Here is a 16551-nt window from a genome sequence, read left to right on the forward strand (position 1 = left end):
GCCAATGTTCGTAACATAATCTAGATGATCATTCTGCTTTAGATAAAAAATATACAAGCAGCATGGGTCCCAATAATAATTTTAAAGTGTCTAGTTCAAAACTGTCTGACAATATTTTCCATTTAAATTGCCCTCCATCTCATATTTTAAACCGATTGCTTAAATATTTTTCTTGCAATTAAAATCCATTTCTCAGCCAACAGAGACAGCCGGTAAAAGCCTCAGATAAAAATTACAAGCGACAAAAAGCAATAATGAACTGAGCAGCAAGTAACTAGTGTAAGAAAATAACTGCAGATGCTGGTACAAATCGAAGGTATTTATTCACAAAATGCCGGAGTAACTCAGCGGGTCAGGCAGCATCTCAGGAGAGAAGGAATGGGCGATGTTTCGGGTCGAGACCCTTCTTCAGACTGATGTCAGGAGGGCGAGACAAAGGAAGGATATAGGTGGAGACAGGAAGACAGCGGGAGATCTGGGAAGGGGAGGGGAAGAGAGGGACAGAGGAACTATCTAAAGTTGGAGAAGTCGATGTTCATACCGCTTGGCTGCAAGCTGCCCAGGTGAAATATGAGGTGCTGTTCCTCCAAATTCCGGTGGGACTCACTATGGCACTGGAGGAGGCCCATGACAGAAAGGTCAGACTGGGAATGGGAGGGGGAGTTGAAGTGCTCAGCCACAAGCCACAAGTAACTAGCCTTAAAATTTCCGACTGCAAGATCCTCTAATTAATGGGCATCATCACACATATAAGAGAGTCAGAGTCATATAACGTAGAAACAGACCCTTCGGCCCATCATGTTGGTATAGACCAACCATCAAGTCCCCGCTGTACTAACCCCTTTTATAAGCACTTGGCCTGTAGCCTATCACGCCTTGATGATTCAAATGCTTTTTTCAGTCTTCACAAGTTATGTAGTGCATTCCAGATACCAACCTCCCTCTGGGTAAAACCTTATACCTCCATCTTAGGTTCCTCTATGGAAAAATGCCTTACATTGTCCAGGCCTCCGATAATCGTACATCCCCCTCAGCCTCTTTGGCTCTGAGGAATACCAACCAGCCTTTCCAATCTCAACTCACAACTGAAACACTTTAGCCCAGACAACTCTTGGTGATCCTCCTCCACACCCTAGCCAGAGCAATCGTATGCTAGAGTGACTAGAACTGCACACAATACTCCAACATTTAAAAATAACTTGTAACAAAATCTCCTAGCTCTGGCTAGTGAAGGTAAACATCCCATATATCTTCTTCGTCATCCCCATTGGCTTCAGGGATCGTTGGAATTGAACACCAAGGTCCCTTTGGTCCTCGTTTCTCCCTGGGACCTCACCATTCATGGTGTAAGCCCTATCCTATAGGACCCCCAAGCTGATGCTCGGTCAACAGAATTGTATTGCAAGATGCAGCAATAACGTAGGTCGTTCCACATAAACAGCATTACGTGTTCACAATATCGCAACAAACGACCTTAAGGATTTCGTTTTAATCCTGGATAAGTGCATTCTTTCCTTAAAACTAGTTTAATTAATTTGTAACCTAGTACAACGTGTTCAGATCATTAATGGTTTACAGTAAGAACATGGCGTGTCGTTTACTGGAACACTTGGTGCTGTGCAGCAAGTCATTGAACAGTGGGGCTTAATTTGATTCCCAGATGTTGAGTTAGTGGAGGCAGGAGGATGCTTCAGTCTACTGGTTGATGGAAAAATTAGGTAATGAGGGAAAATAAACAGTGCTGATACGTCCTATTGGGAGGTCTCCAACCCACTAATCCCATAGGAAAGGGAGCAAGGCTGGCAGCATCAGGTGTCCCATGGACACAGTCTTCTGATGCCCGAAGGCTTGTCGGACGGCGTATCCAGGAGGGAGCTGGAGATGGCGGAGGTGAGGAACAAGGGCCGGTGGGGGGGTGAACTGGGGTTAATGCCTCCAGTGCCTTCAAGGTCCCGGGACACAAAGATGGCCATGCGAGGAAAGGAGATGGTGGTCGGTTCACGGGGACTGCTCTTGTACATCATGTGCGCGGACTGACCGGACTTTGAATAATGGTGCCAAAAATAGTGGCGCCTGCATGTATAATATACCCACAAAGAATGTCACTGTGCAGTTGCATATGTAGCAAACATAGAAACATAGAAAATAGGTGCAGGAGTAGGCCATTCGGCCCTTCGAGCCTGCACCGCCATTCAATATGATCATGGCTGATCATCCAACTCAGTATCCCGTACCTGCCTTCTCTCCATACCCCCTGATCCCTTTAGCCACAAGGGCCACATCTAACTCTCTCTTAAATATAGCCAATGGACTGGCCTCAACTACCTTCTGTGGCAGAGAATTCCACAGATTCACCACTCTGTGTGAAAAAAAACTTTCTCATCTCGGTCCTAAAAGACATCCCCCTTATCCTTAAACTGTGACCCCTTGTTCTGGACTTCCCCAATATCGGGAACAATCTTCCTGCATCTAGCCTGTCCAACCCCTTAAGAATGTTGTAAGTTTCTACAAGATCCCCCCTCAATCTTCTAAATTCCAGCGAGTACAAGCCGAGTCTATCCAGTCTTTCTTCATATGAAAGTCCTGCCATCCCAGGAATCAATCTGGTGAACATTCTCTGTACTCCCTCTATGGCAAGAATGTCTTTCCTCAGATTAGGAGACCAAAACTGTACACAATACTCCAGGTGTGGTCTCACCAATGCCCTGTACAACTGCAGCAGAACCTCCCTGCTCCTATATTCAAATCCCCTCGCTATGAATGCCAACATACCATTCGCTTTCTTCACTGCCTGCTGCACCTGCATGCCTACTTTCAATGACTGGTGTACCACGACACCCACGACAACAAAGCACCATTGAGGCTCAGCAAGAGCCTTGCAGCAAAGAGGATACATGGCAGGATGCTCCAGATGCGAAGGTATAGATATCATAAGATCAAACAAAATTTTTGAGAATAGGCGGATAGGTAATGGGTAATTTTTGCGAATAGGCAATGTTTTTATGAAGAAGGGTCGTGACCTAAAACATGACCTGTCCATGTTCTCCAGGGGTGCTGCCTGACCCGCTGAGTTACTCCAACACTTTGTGTCTTTTTAGTGTAAACCTGCATCCGCAGTTCCTTGCTTCTACAAGTTTTTATAATTAAGTATTAATTGTGTGGATAGAGAGAGAGAGAGAGAGAGAGAATGGTTCTATCCAGTAAAATCAAAGCTAGATTCACTTAATAGACAGAAATCCAAAGAAATTTAAGGAACTTCTTTGCCCAAAGAGTGATGAAAATGTCAAACATGTGGCCAAAGGAATAGTTGAGGTATACAATGCAGGATGCATTTAAGGGGAGGCTGGACAAACATGAGGACGAAGGGAATAGAAGATTATTAGGAATTGCAGATGCAGGAATCTTGAGCAAATCACACAATGCTGGTATAACTCAGCGGGTCAGGGAGCATCTGTGGAGGGAATGGAGAGATGACATTTTGGATTGGAGGCCCTTCAAATTGAAGTAGGATCCTGACCCAGAACATCATCTGTTCATTCCCTCCACAGATACTGTCTGACCTGCTGAATTCCTCCAGGACTTTGTGTTTTGCAGAGGATAGATTTAGTTGTAGACCGAGAGATGGTGGGAGGCTGGGGTGAAGCTTAAATACCAACATTGATCGGTTGGGCTGAATGCCCTGCTTTCATCTCAACCCAAGGCATGCCGAGGAAGAACTTGGAAAATAAGAAGGTCATGGGTAGATACAGGAAAAAAACAGGTCCTTCAGCCCATTGAGTTCAGACTCACCAGCCACCCAATTTCCACTAATCCTACGTTAATCCCTCTACATTCTACTCGCCTCTACACTAGGGGCATTTTGCAGTGGCCATTACCTGCACATCTTTGGGTTGCAGGAGGAATCCAGAACACCAGAAGAAACCCGCACAGTCACAGGGAGAACATGCAAACTCCACACAGGCAGCACGTTGAATTCAGGGTCAGGATTGAACCTAGGGTCACTGGCACTGAGAGGCAGCGGCTCTACTAGCTGCGCCACCATCAGGGAATGGGAACTCCTTTTCCTTTCAACATTTAATAACTGTAACCGATGTTAGGTCATGAATTACCTTCATCAATATGCATTATTGAAACTCGATACAGTCTTCAGAAGTACACACAAAAGGAATTCCAATTGCAACTATTACTTTCTTTACCTGGAAGGGGATCACAATCATGAATATCTTTTTGTCCTTGTCGGACAGAATGTACTTCACAAAGGCCCAGCCCGTGCCAATCAGGGCCAAAGTAATGAAGAATAAGGCACCTTTCAACCTGCGGAACAAGACAGAACATGCAGGCTAAATTGTTACAGCCACTTTCAGAGTGAAATTATTTTGATTAACACAATTATACAATGGTTTCAAAGCTCAACAACCCAATAAATCCATTAAAGAAACAAAAATGCAAAAGGTCACTAAGTGCTGGAGTAACAGCGGGTCAAACAGCATCTCTGGAGAACTTGGATAGGTGATGTATTAGGTCGAGATCTTTCCTCAGACTGAAGTTGCTAGGTGAGCACTAGTTCAATCTGAAGAAGGGTCTCGACCTGAAACTTCACCTATTCATGTTCTCCAGAGTTGCTGTCTGACCTGCCGAGTTACTCCAGCACTTTGTGTCATTTTGTGTATTAACCACCATCTGTGTTTCTTTGTTTCTAAAGAAAATAAGGTATTTATACTACATCATTCATGATCTAAGATGTCTCAAAGTACTTTACATCAACTTAAATGTTAACACTATTTGTAAATACGTGAAAGTAGTTTAGTTTAATTTAGAGACTTTAGTGTGGAAATAGTGCCTTCGGCCCACCGAGTCCGCACTGACCAGCAATCCCCCACACGTTAACACTAACCTACACACACGTGGGACAATTTTACATGTTTTATACCAAGCCAATTAACCTACAAACCTGCCTGTCTTTGGAGCATGGGAGGAAACCGAAGATCTCAGAGAAAACCCACGCAGGTCACGGGCGAACGTACAAACTCCGTACAGACAGCACCCGTAGTCAGGATCGAACCCGAGTCTCTGGCGCTGTAAGGCAGATGCTCTACCGTTGTACTACCATCCCCTAATTTGCTTACAACAAGGTCCCATTCACATAAACACCGAGATCATGTATTTTAGGGCGATAACTGAAGTTTAAGGTATTAGCCAGAACACCAAGAACTCTGCTAATCTCCTCCCAAACAGCCCACCAGGAGGACAGAGAGGGGGCATTGGTTTAATATCGCATCTGAAACATTGCATCTGCAGTAACACCAAACACCTTCAGTACTGCATTTGAGTTGGTCCAAAATTTGTGCTGAAGTCTTTGGAAAGATATTTGAACGTTCACTTTCTCCACCTGACACAAGTGCTACCCACATGTCATGGCTGAAGTTGCTTATGATTTCCAGCAGAACATTAAAAGTGTGACCTTGTCAAGGGGAGCCAATGCTACAGAGTATCAGAGCAAATCCTCAGGTGCACTGGGAACAACTCGTTTTAGCTCTTATACAGAGTCATACAGCACAGAAACAGGCCCCTTGGCCCAACTTGTCCTGGCCGACCAAGGTGCCCCATCTAAGCTAGTCCCATCTGCTCATATCCCTCTTGACCTTTCCTATCTACGTGCCACTCTTGTATGGGTTGAAGTCTCAAACTCAGCATAATACTGAGACTTTAGACTTCAGAGACACAGCTTTTTTTTTTAATGGAGAGATAACCATTTCAGTCGTCCTTCGCAGACTTGACGCATATCCACCCAGGTCTTGAACCTTCTCTGGGGCAGAAATTAATATTCAACTAAGTCCCAAAATCATTTCTGGTGGGACTGCCTTCATTTACCTCAGCACACAGTAACCTCCCATTTACATTATCGGAGACCCTTGAGCTATATTTAACCGTACTTCATCTTGCACTAAATGGTGTAACCTTTATCTGTACACTGTGGATGGCTACATTGTAATCATGCATTATCTTTTCTTTGACTGGATAGCATGCAAACAAAAGATTTTCACTGTACCTTTTGGTACGCATGACAATAATAAACCTAAACTAAACTCTAAATAAACCCAAACTAAACCAAATGTTCTTGGTGGCCCAGTGACACAATCCAGTATTTGCTGGCGCAAACAGAGTCTTGGTTCAATCTCTGTTGTGGGCAGATTTCAAGTTCTTACACTGGCATTTGAGTGCTGCGGGACCTTTAGCTTTCTCTGGACCTCCAAGGCCTGTGCTGAGCAAATACTTACAGATGGAAGGTATTTATTCACAAAATGCTGGAGTAACTCAGCAGGTCAGGCAACATCTCAGGAGAGAAGGAATGGGTGACGTTTCGGGTCGAGACCCTTCTTAAAGGGTCTCGACCCGAAACGTCACCCATTCCTTCTCTCCTGAGATGCTGCCTGATCTGCTGAGTTACTCCAGCATTTTGTGAATAAATACCTTCGATTTGTACCAGCATCTGCAGTTATTTTCTTATATTATAAATACTTACAGATGGGTAATGTAGTACATCACAGCCCAACCTTCAATAGCAGATCCTTTGACAGCAATGAAATAGTAGTTTATCTGGAAATAAACACATCGTTATGATAAAAATGACTGCAAACATTTTTAGTTCAAATTAAAAATGCAGCGTGGAGACAGGTCGTTGGGCCCACCAAGTTCACGCCGACCATGAAACACACATTCACAGTCGTTCTGTTATCTCTCATACAATCGTAAGATCGTAAGTGATAGAAGTAGAATTAGGCCATTCGGCCCATCAAGTGTACTCTGCCATTTAATCATATAAATATCTCTCCCTCCTAACCTCATTCTCCTGCCTTCTCCCCATAACCTTCCACTACCTCATTTGGGTAGCTTGCAACCCAACAGCATGAACATTGAATTCTCCAATTTTAGATGACCAATTACTAACACCCCTCCTCTCTGCCATTTTTATTCTTTTCTTTTCCCTTTAGTCACCTGGATGCTCACTAATTTCTCCCTTTCCCCTTCCACCTATATTCCTTCCTCTGGCTTTACATTTTCCCGCCGCTTCTATCCTTACCTCCCATTTTTCGTCTTTCCATCTCTGGCTTTTGTCCAACCATCTGCCGATCAAACCCCAATCCTCGCCTGTATCCACCTATCACTTGCCAAACTTTGTCCCACTTCCAGGCAGGGGGTAGTCGGCGGCCACACTGAGGTGGGCTGCCTGCCCCTTTTGCGGGCTTGCGTCCGTGCTCGCGCGTCCCTGGAGAGGGACCGCGCGATGTCCACGGTGACGCTGAAGGCCTTCCGTGAACGCTGGACGCCGCCGGAGATCGAATGTATTATTGACAAAGTTGGTGGAATTTTAATTTGCTAACTGTTTTGTTTGTAAACTGCCAATATAGGCAGATTGTGATTTGATCGCGTTACTACTTTGTAAGTTTGTTTTTGTTTCGGAATAAAGTATTTGTAAAAAAAAAAACTCTCTTCCAGCTTTCACCCCCGGCCTGCCCCTTCCACCTCCCCAATCAGTCTGAAGAAGTGTCACGACCTGGAATGACAGAAATCCATGCTCTCCAGAGATGCTGCCTGACCTGTTGCGTTGTTCCAGCACTTTCTCTATTTTCTACATTATCGCACTTTCTACTCCACTCCCTACATATTAGGAACAATTTACAGAGGGCCAATTAACTTACCAACCGACATCTTTGGGATGCGGGAAACTGGAGCACCCAAAGGAAACCCAGGAGAACACACAAGACTGCGCAAACTCCACATACACAGGACCTGTTGGCGGGATCGAACCTGGGTCCCTGCCGCTGTGAGGCAGCAGCTCTACCAGGTGTGCTGCCTACCATTTTATGGAATATACGGCAAGATAGGCAGCACATTGGCACAGCAAGGAGAGCTGCTGCATCCCAGGATCATTCCCGATCTCTGGAGCTGTCTGCGTGGAGTTTGCTGTTCTCTAAGCAACTACACGAGTTCCCCCAAGTGTTCTGGTTTGCTCGAACATCCTTGTGCTGCATATCATTTAGCCTGTTTACTTCAAGTGCGGAGGTGGGCAATAGAATCTGGGGAGAGTTTAGTTTAGTGTCACATGTACCGAGGTACAGTGAAAAGCTTTTGTTGCGTGCTGACCAATTAGCAGAAAGACAATGCATGATTACAATTGAGCCATCCACAGTATACGGACACATGATAAAGGGAATCATGTCTAGTGCAAGATAAAGTCCAGTAAAGTCTGATGACAAATAGTCTGAGAGTCTCCAAAGAGGTCGATAGGAGCTGAGGACTGTTCTTTCGCGATAGGATGGTTCAGTTGCCTGATCGCAGCTGGAACGAAACTGTGCCTGGAATGGGAGATGTATGTTTTCACACTTCTGAACCTCTTGCTGGAGGGGAGGGGAGAAGAGGGAGTGGCTGAGATGAGACTTGTCCTTAATTATGCTCGCGGCCTTGCCGAGGCAGCGTGAGGTGTAAATGGAGTCAATGGATGGGAGTTTGTTTTGTGCGATGGTCTGGGCTGCGTCCACAATTTCTCGTGGTCTTGGATAGGGATGGGAGTTTCCATCCATCAATAGGAAAGACACCCATTCCTTCTCACCCGAGATGCTGCCTGACCCGCTGAGTTACTCCAGCATTTTGTGCCTACCTTCAATAGGAAAGAGTTGATGGGAACGTGGAGAAAATACAATGGGATTAGTGCAAACGAGTACTTGAAGCTCAGTGCAGACTTGGTGGGCCAAAAGGCCAGTTTCTGTGATTTATGAAGTAAATATTGCTTCAGCTGCTACACCCAAGGCCTAGTACCCAGCTGGGTCATTCTGCAGTAAGGAGACTTCCTTCACTGCCAATTCATCAGTTACTGGACAGAGGATTGTGATCAGTTGCACAAATAAACTAATCCGTTACGAATAAACCTGTCAACCCATGGGACTTCATGAACTTCTACTCCTGGCGACTGCTAAAGCTATAAATAGAGGAGATGTCTGGGCAATTCCCCGTCAGTCAAGCCTGGTGATTAAGCCATTGTAAATGACAGAGATCAATTTCATGCTTGGAATTAGCCCTCAACGATCACTTCATTTTCTCGTGAAATTACCCCGCTTTTATCTGTGGAATTAGTCGTTGTTTCCATCAAAGGTTCTTTTTCCTTCACTCTACGTTTTATGATCTTGGCTTACTGTGAAATAGACTGCAATGAGCCCAGGCATACATACACTGCCCCCTCCAGCACTACTGTCGATAGACATTCACAGTCATAGTGTCTTACAGCATGGAAACAGGCCCTTTGGCCCAACTTGCCCACACCGGCCAACATGTCCCAGCTACACTAGTCCCACCTGCCTGCGTTGGCCCATATCCCTCCAAACCTGTCTTATCCATGTACCTGTCTAAATGTTTCTTAAACGTGGAAGGAAGCTCAAACGTCTAGGGGAAACCCATGATGAACACAGGATGAACATGCAATCTCCGAACAAAACAGTGCACAAAATTCAGGCACAGGCCCAGGCCCAGGTTGCTGGGGCTTTGAAGCAGCCGCTCTGAACTTGCGGGATCACACCAGGCATTAACCGATAATCAAAAGTTTCTCCACAAAAGAATTGTGAAATGCAACAAATCAGCGCCAGCAGAGTCTGGAATGCTGAGGGTTCAATTTTACAAATATAAACACACTTAAATGTTTCTTAAATGCTGTGATAGTACCTCATCTAGTTCATCGATACATATAATGTAAAGTAATTAACAGTTAGAGACTACTGGAACTCAGACTGTATTAGTGTCTCATGCCTGCTTTTAGTTTAAGTTATTTTTCATAATCACTTTTGGGATCTGTGTCTCAGTATTTGGACCCATATCGAATGTAATATCCTCGGGCCCCTATATACAGTATGCCCATTTCTAATTGTCCTTGGGAAGAGGTGAGCAGCTACATGTTACAGTCTCAATCCTTTGTATCCAAGCATACAAGGTCGTACAAGAGAAGGCTGCCACAATGGAACCAGACTTCAATACTCCAGCACAGGCGACTGGAGGGGACAAGCAAATATGCTACATTTACGATCTGCTGCAGCTTTCCCTGTGAAGGATATTTGCTGCAGCCTAATCCGTCTAATCTCAGCTAACCTGGCCGAGCTTCTCAGGCCCGCAGGCTGGCTTGTGGCTGAACCACTTCTGCCACACCAGCTTTCAAATCTGGGCCAACGAGAAAGCTAATCCAAGTACTTTTAACGGGAACCGCAGAGACTAGTTTGAAATGAGTGCCATCGTAATTTAGTTATGTTCACATCCTTGTACTTACAGCATGGAACAGTATGGAGATCGACTTGGTGAATGCCAGGGCAGCCATCAGCCAGTGGATTTTAAACACACTTTCCCTAGGGGATACAATATTACAGTGCATCAATAGTTTTATAACAAAGACTTAACCTTAAGTAACGATCAAGAATGAATGTTGGTATGGACAGCAGAGAGGGAATACACACATGCAGCCCATTACTTTTAGATTAAGATACAGGTGCTCCCCGGCTTACGATGTCTCGACTTGCCATAGTTCGACTTGGCGTTGGTGCAAACGGCAGTGACCCGTAGCGAACCGCTGCTCGCTTCCGGCCACGTGATGACGTGTATTACAATGCATTGCGACTTACAATACTTTCGATTTCCGATGGGTTTCTCGGAACGGAACCCCATCGGTAGCTGAGGAGCACCTGTAATCTTGATTAGTAAGGGTGTCAGGGGTTATGGGGAGAAGGTAGGCGGATGGGGGCGAGAGGGAAAGATAGATCAGCCATGATTGGATGACATACACTTGATGGGCTGAATGGGCTTGTAAGTACAAGCCAGCCTGCTCCTGTCACTTATGAACTTGTATAAGATTCTTTTGAAGAGCAATATTGCAAATACACCTACTTTGTTAAGCAACATTTATATGATTATCTGGGAATGCCATGCGCTTTTGTTTTGGGTGGGGGGGGGGGGGGGGGAATGTCTGGAATCTTTTTTGTAGACACACAATTCCCTCCTGGCCCTGTTAACCCGTACCTTGACATTACCTAACCTCAACCTTAATATTCAGTGTTTCAAAACAGAGAGCGCTGATTAAAACTCGAAAAGTTGTAAATCGGGACCTTTCAATTTTAACATTGTTAAATAGTGTTCTGGAGGAAATAAGAGGAAAGAAAATGTTTTAAAGGTAACACAAAGAGAGATATTATTACATTACATAAAAAGGCTTATTTTATTAGGATTTGAACTATAACTCCCCTCAGAACTCGTTCCCTCCCCCCCCCCCCCCCTCGATGGTTCCAACATTGTGACAAAGGGGCCACTTTGAAGACATTCAGCTCATCATTAATGTAAACATGCTGCAGGTGAACTTCTACGCAACGTCACTACAACTTTTATGCAACATCACCTATGTAACTACATCATGATTCGGGACAAGTTATTACATCATTATTAAATGATTCTTTATGGGAATTTAAGGGTTATGATAATTGTGACCACATTACTGGATTAGTTTACCGAACAGTGAAAGGCCTGGATAGAGTGAATGTGGAGAGGATGTTTCCACTACTGGGAGAGTCTAGGACTAGAGGCCATAGTCTCAGAATAAAAGGACGTACCTTTAGAAAGGAGATGAGGAGGAATTTCCTTAGTCAGAGGGTTGGAATGTTGTGTATTTCATTGCCACGGTTGGCTGTGGAGGCCGTCAATGGATATTTTTAAGGTGGAGATTCACAGATTCCTGGTTAGTAAGGGTGGCAGAGATTATGGGGAGAAGGCGGGAGAATGGGGTTGAGAGGGAAAGATAGATCAGCCATGATTGAATGGCAGAGTAGACGATGGGCCGAATGGCCTAATTCTGCTCCGAGAACTTTTGAGCTTAATACCTGGGCTAAGCACCCTCTGATACTAATTAAAATTCCACCCCAGCAGATGAGAAATTAAAATTCAACTCCTAAAGATAAACCTGAAATTAAAATGTGGGTACGAGGAAAATAAAGAATTGCAGCAAAACACATCTGGTTCATAAGTCTCACTTCGGGAAGCAAGGTGACACATCTTGCCTGATTTACATAAAACATCTGAACTGGACATCACAGGTTGAGGGGAGACTTAATAGAAGTATATAAAATATGGGGTAGACAGTAGGCAAGGCATAGATAGGGTAGACAGTCAGAACCTTTCCTCCGGGTGGAAATGTCCAAAGCTGGAGGGCATAGCTTTAAGGTGAGAAAGGGAAAGTTTAAAGGACATGCGCAGGGCAAGTCTTTTTTGTTCAAAACACAAAGTAGTGAGGGCCTGGATCACATCACCAATTGTGGTGGGGGCAGATACGATAGTGGTGTTTAAGTCTTTTATGGAAGTTGGGAATATAGAAGTTGGGAATAGAGTGATACGGATCATGAACAGTCAGATGAGATCAGTTGAACTCGGCATCATATTTGGCACAGACACGAAGGCCTGTACTGATCATAGGACAGTATAGCACAGGGCCGGGTCTATGGAACAGTGCAGCACGGGCCCTTCGGCCCACAATGTCCATGCCGAACACTGGGCTTACACAAGACTAAAACCCCACATCAGTACAGTTCCCTCTGAGAAGCACAACAAGAACCCAGCTGTAGGGATGGGTAATAAATGCTGATCTTGTTAGGGAGGCCAACATCTCAATGATGAGAAATACTTCAGTGCAACGTATTCCACACGCACAGTTTAAACACTGTGTGGCAAAACTGCTTTACCTGTGTTTAAGAAGTAGATAAACCCAGAATAAGGCTGCAGTAAAGAAGAATCCAGCCATAATCAGGTACAGCAGTGGCAATGGGATTTCACCCGCAGAAAGATAGTTCCGAGGATTTTTTGCTGTGATCTCAACCTAAGAAACAAATTATACAAGTTTAAAATATATGAGATGCTATAACCTGTTTGTATATTGATAACAATAACTGTAATGCAAAACATAACCACGCTGATTTTTTTTACAACTTGTGCTTAGTGTGAGGCCTTCTAGGTTTCTAGGTTTAGATCATTTTAGGTTTAGTCCCCAATGTGGGCTGGGAATGGAACTGGCCAGTCAGTGCTAGTATCTCCACTCAAAAACAACAGCGACACAGACTGGCAGATTCCGTTCTGAATCACTGCCTACCCTCCACAGAACTCCACAGATTCACAACTCTCTGACTGAAAAAGTTTTTCCTCATCTCAGTTCTAAATGGCCTACCCTTTATTCCTAAACTGTGGCCCCTTGTTCTGGACTCCCCCAACATTGGGAACATGTTTCCTGCCTCTAACGTGTCCAACCCCTTAATAATCTTATACGTTTCGATAAGATCTCCTCTCATCCTTTTAAATTCCAGTGTATACAAGCCTAGTCGCTCCAGTCTTTCAACATATGATAGTCCCGCCATTCCGGGAATTAACCTAGTAAACCTACGCTGCACGCCCTCAATAGTAAGAATATCCTTCCTCAAATTTGGAGACCGAAACTGCACACAGTACTCCAGGTGCGGTCTCACTAGGGCCCTGTACAACTGCAGAAGGAAGTTCCTTCCTACACAATTAGATTATGCTTGTTTTATCATCTACTTGGTTCTGGTAAGACACTTTGGAAAATATATGCATTGGGGCTTTTAGGAAGAGTAAAAACTTTCTATCCCATCCCTGCATCCCCTTACGTACTTACAGTCATATCGAATGGAACAATCTTGTTCCCCGATTGTGCCTCATAGCAATTGTGAAAGCGGAGTGAATAAAGTCCTTGCACATTTGGTGATGGAACCGTCATATGGAACTGCAAACGAGAAAACGTTAAATTATTGTAATCAAGCCAATAGCTTTACAATTAATTTCAAATTTTTAAAGAAAAAGTTTCTTACTTTGAAGCTGTAGGAACCATTCACTTTTCTCAGCTTAAAGGTTTCTTCATGCATTTCCGGTTTTACCCTCTAGGGGGAGGAATAAAGGAAAGAGCCTTGACGGGAGGCACCAAGCAAACTGAGCACCAATGAACAGGCAAACAGCGAATGGCTCTATCATTCTCAGGATGTTATCAAAAGCACCAAAAATGCAGCCCGTATTATACCTCATCTGATGTATACAACTCCTCAGGGTGCTGTGTAACCAGATATTCCATTTTAGTCCCTTTTAGCAATTCTAGCTTAACAAGTGGTTACCAAAAAATCATTACTCACTGAACATCAACTTGCTGGTTATTTCACAAAATGCTGGAGTAACTCAGCAGGTCAGGCAGCATCTCAGGAGAGAAGGAATGGACGACGTTTCGGGTCGAGACCCTTCTTCAGACCCGAAACGTCACCCATTCCTTCTCTCCTGAGATGCTGCCTGACCTGCTGAGTTACTCCAGCATTTTGTGAAATACCTTCGATTTGTACCAGCATCTGCAGTTATTTTCTTACATCAACTTGCTGCTTGTAGGATCATGCCTTGTTAAATTTTAGATACCTGGTTTACACATGTTAACTACTATGGTTTACTCACAATAACTAATATTCGCTGCTACATGATGGCAAGTGTTAAAACAGTAAGAATTGAACAATGTCAGTGAGTTAGAAATAGTGGCATACAACACTGGCCCTTTGGCCCACTGAGTCAGTGCTGACTATCAACCACCCATCTGCACTGAGCTTATATTTTTATTTTCCCCACATTCTCATCAACTGGCGGCACGGTGGCGCAATGCTACCTTACAGCGAATGCAGCGCCGGAGACTCAGGTTCGATCATGACTACGGGCGCCGTCTGTACGGAGTTTGTACGTTCTCCCCGTGACCTGCGTGGGTTTTCTCTGAGATCTTCGGTTTCCTCCCACACTCCAAAGACGTACAGGTACGTAGGTTAATTGGCTGGGCAAATGTTTAAAAAAAATTGTCCCTAGTGGGTGTAGGATAGTGTTAATGTGCGGGGATCGCTGGGCGGCGTGGACCCAGTGGGCCGAAGGGCCTGTTTCCGCGCTGTATCTCTAAATCTAAAAATCTAAACTCCCCTCAGATTCAATCCCTTAACCACATGCTGAGGACAATTTACGGAGGCCAATTAACCTACTGACCCACACATTTATGGGACACGGGAGGAATCCGCGGCATCCGGGGATACCCACGCGGTCGCAGCTAGAACATGCAAACTCCACACAGACAGCACCCGAGTACAAGATCGAGCACAGGTCTCCGTCTCCTGAAGGTTTTAAAATGGCATACTAGGCTACAATTAATGCTGAGCATTCTTGCCCAACACATTTAATGCTCATTGTAATTTTGTTACACGAATATTTCAAAATAAAAATTTTCTTTTAAAAAATATTTTAAATTTCAGCTTTGACCATAATCATACATGTACTAACCAATCTTTAATTTATCTATGGAGTTCAATGAATAATCCAAAATTGCTACTTGGTTTGACTGCATGTGGGAATGTTTTAAAACAAATGGCTGTTCATGCAGCTTGATGGTCTCACAGGTGCTGGTGCCATGCCAGAAGTCCTTTCGAAGTGACACCAACAGGAGCGAACAAATCCTCTATGAAAAGAGAATAAGTTCTTACCATAGCAAGTGCTGTATGTTAATGGAGCCAATGACAGCCAGATCACAAAAATTAGCAAAAAACCTCAGACCATAAACATAAATCCTGGGTCTTTCAAGACCAACGTTCCGACTAAGTTCCAGTATAAGTCCCCGACCTGTATAGTCACCGGTGGTGGGTATATGGAACTTGCTGCCAGAGGAGGTGGTGGAGGCAGGTACTATAACATCATTAAAAAAAACGTTTGCACAGGTAAATGGATAGGAAGGTTTAGAGGGATATGGGCCCGATGTAGGTAAATGGGAATAGCTTAGATGGGGCATCTCGGTCGACATGAGCTGCTTCTGTGCCGTATTACTCTCTGGCTCATAACTGCTTCATTGTTATCAGTACTGATAATGGAAGAGTCAAGGGGGAGTTAGATTTAGCTTTTAGGGCGCAAGGAATATGTGGAGAAAGTAGGAACGGGGTACGATTTCAGATGATCAGCCATGATCATATTGACAATAGACAATAGGTGCAGGAGTAGGCCATTCAGCCCTTCGAGCCAGCACCGCCATTCAATGCGATCATGGCTGATCACTCTCAATCAGTACCCCGTTCCTGCCTTCTCCCCATACCCCCTCACTCCGCTATCCTTAAAAGCTCTATCCAGCTCTCTCTTGAAAGCATCCAACGAACTGGCCTCCACTGCCTTCTGAGGCAGAGAATTCCACACCTTCACCACTCTCTGACTGAAAAAGTTCTTCCTCATCTCCGTTCTAAATGGCCTACCCCTTATTCTTAAACTGTGGCCCCTTGTTCTGGACTCCCCCAACATTGGGAACATGTTTCCTGCCTCTAATGTGTCCAATCCCCTAATTATCTTATATGTTTCAATAAGATCCCCCCCTCATCCTTCTAAATGGCGGTGCTGGCTCGAAGGGCTGAATGGCCTACTCCTGCACCTATTTTTCTATGTTTCTAACAATGAAATTCAATGCAACAGCTAAACAGGCCT

General features: G+C 44.5%; 1 protein-coding gene across 1 annotated transcript in view; it reads right to left on the reverse strand.

Annotated features, from left to right (window-relative positions):
* The window catches only part of gpr108 (G protein-coupled receptor 108), a 47483-nt gene that overhangs the window by 12738 nt on the left and 18194 nt on the right, over positions 1 to 16551 (reverse strand). The window contains exons 7-12 of the mRNA XM_078429521.1: positions 13893 to 13961; positions 13700 to 13807; positions 12759 to 12892; positions 10310 to 10385; positions 6524 to 6597; positions 4197 to 4314 (exon numbers count right to left, since the gene is read on the reverse strand). Coding sequence (XP_078285647.1) covers positions 4197 to 4314; positions 6524 to 6597; positions 10310 to 10385; positions 12759 to 12892; positions 13700 to 13807; positions 13893 to 13961 — 579 coding nt within the window. The remainder of the gene's footprint in view (positions 1 to 4196; positions 4315 to 6523; positions 6598 to 10309; positions 10386 to 12758; positions 12893 to 13699; positions 13808 to 13892; positions 13962 to 16551) is intronic.

Source organism: Rhinoraja longicauda, chromosome 37, assembly GCF_053455715.1.
Source record: "Rhinoraja longicauda isolate Sanriku21f chromosome 37, sRhiLon1.1, whole genome shotgun sequence".
Taxonomy (NCBI): domain Eukaryota; kingdom Metazoa; phylum Chordata; class Chondrichthyes; order Rajiformes; family Arhynchobatidae; genus Rhinoraja; species Rhinoraja longicauda.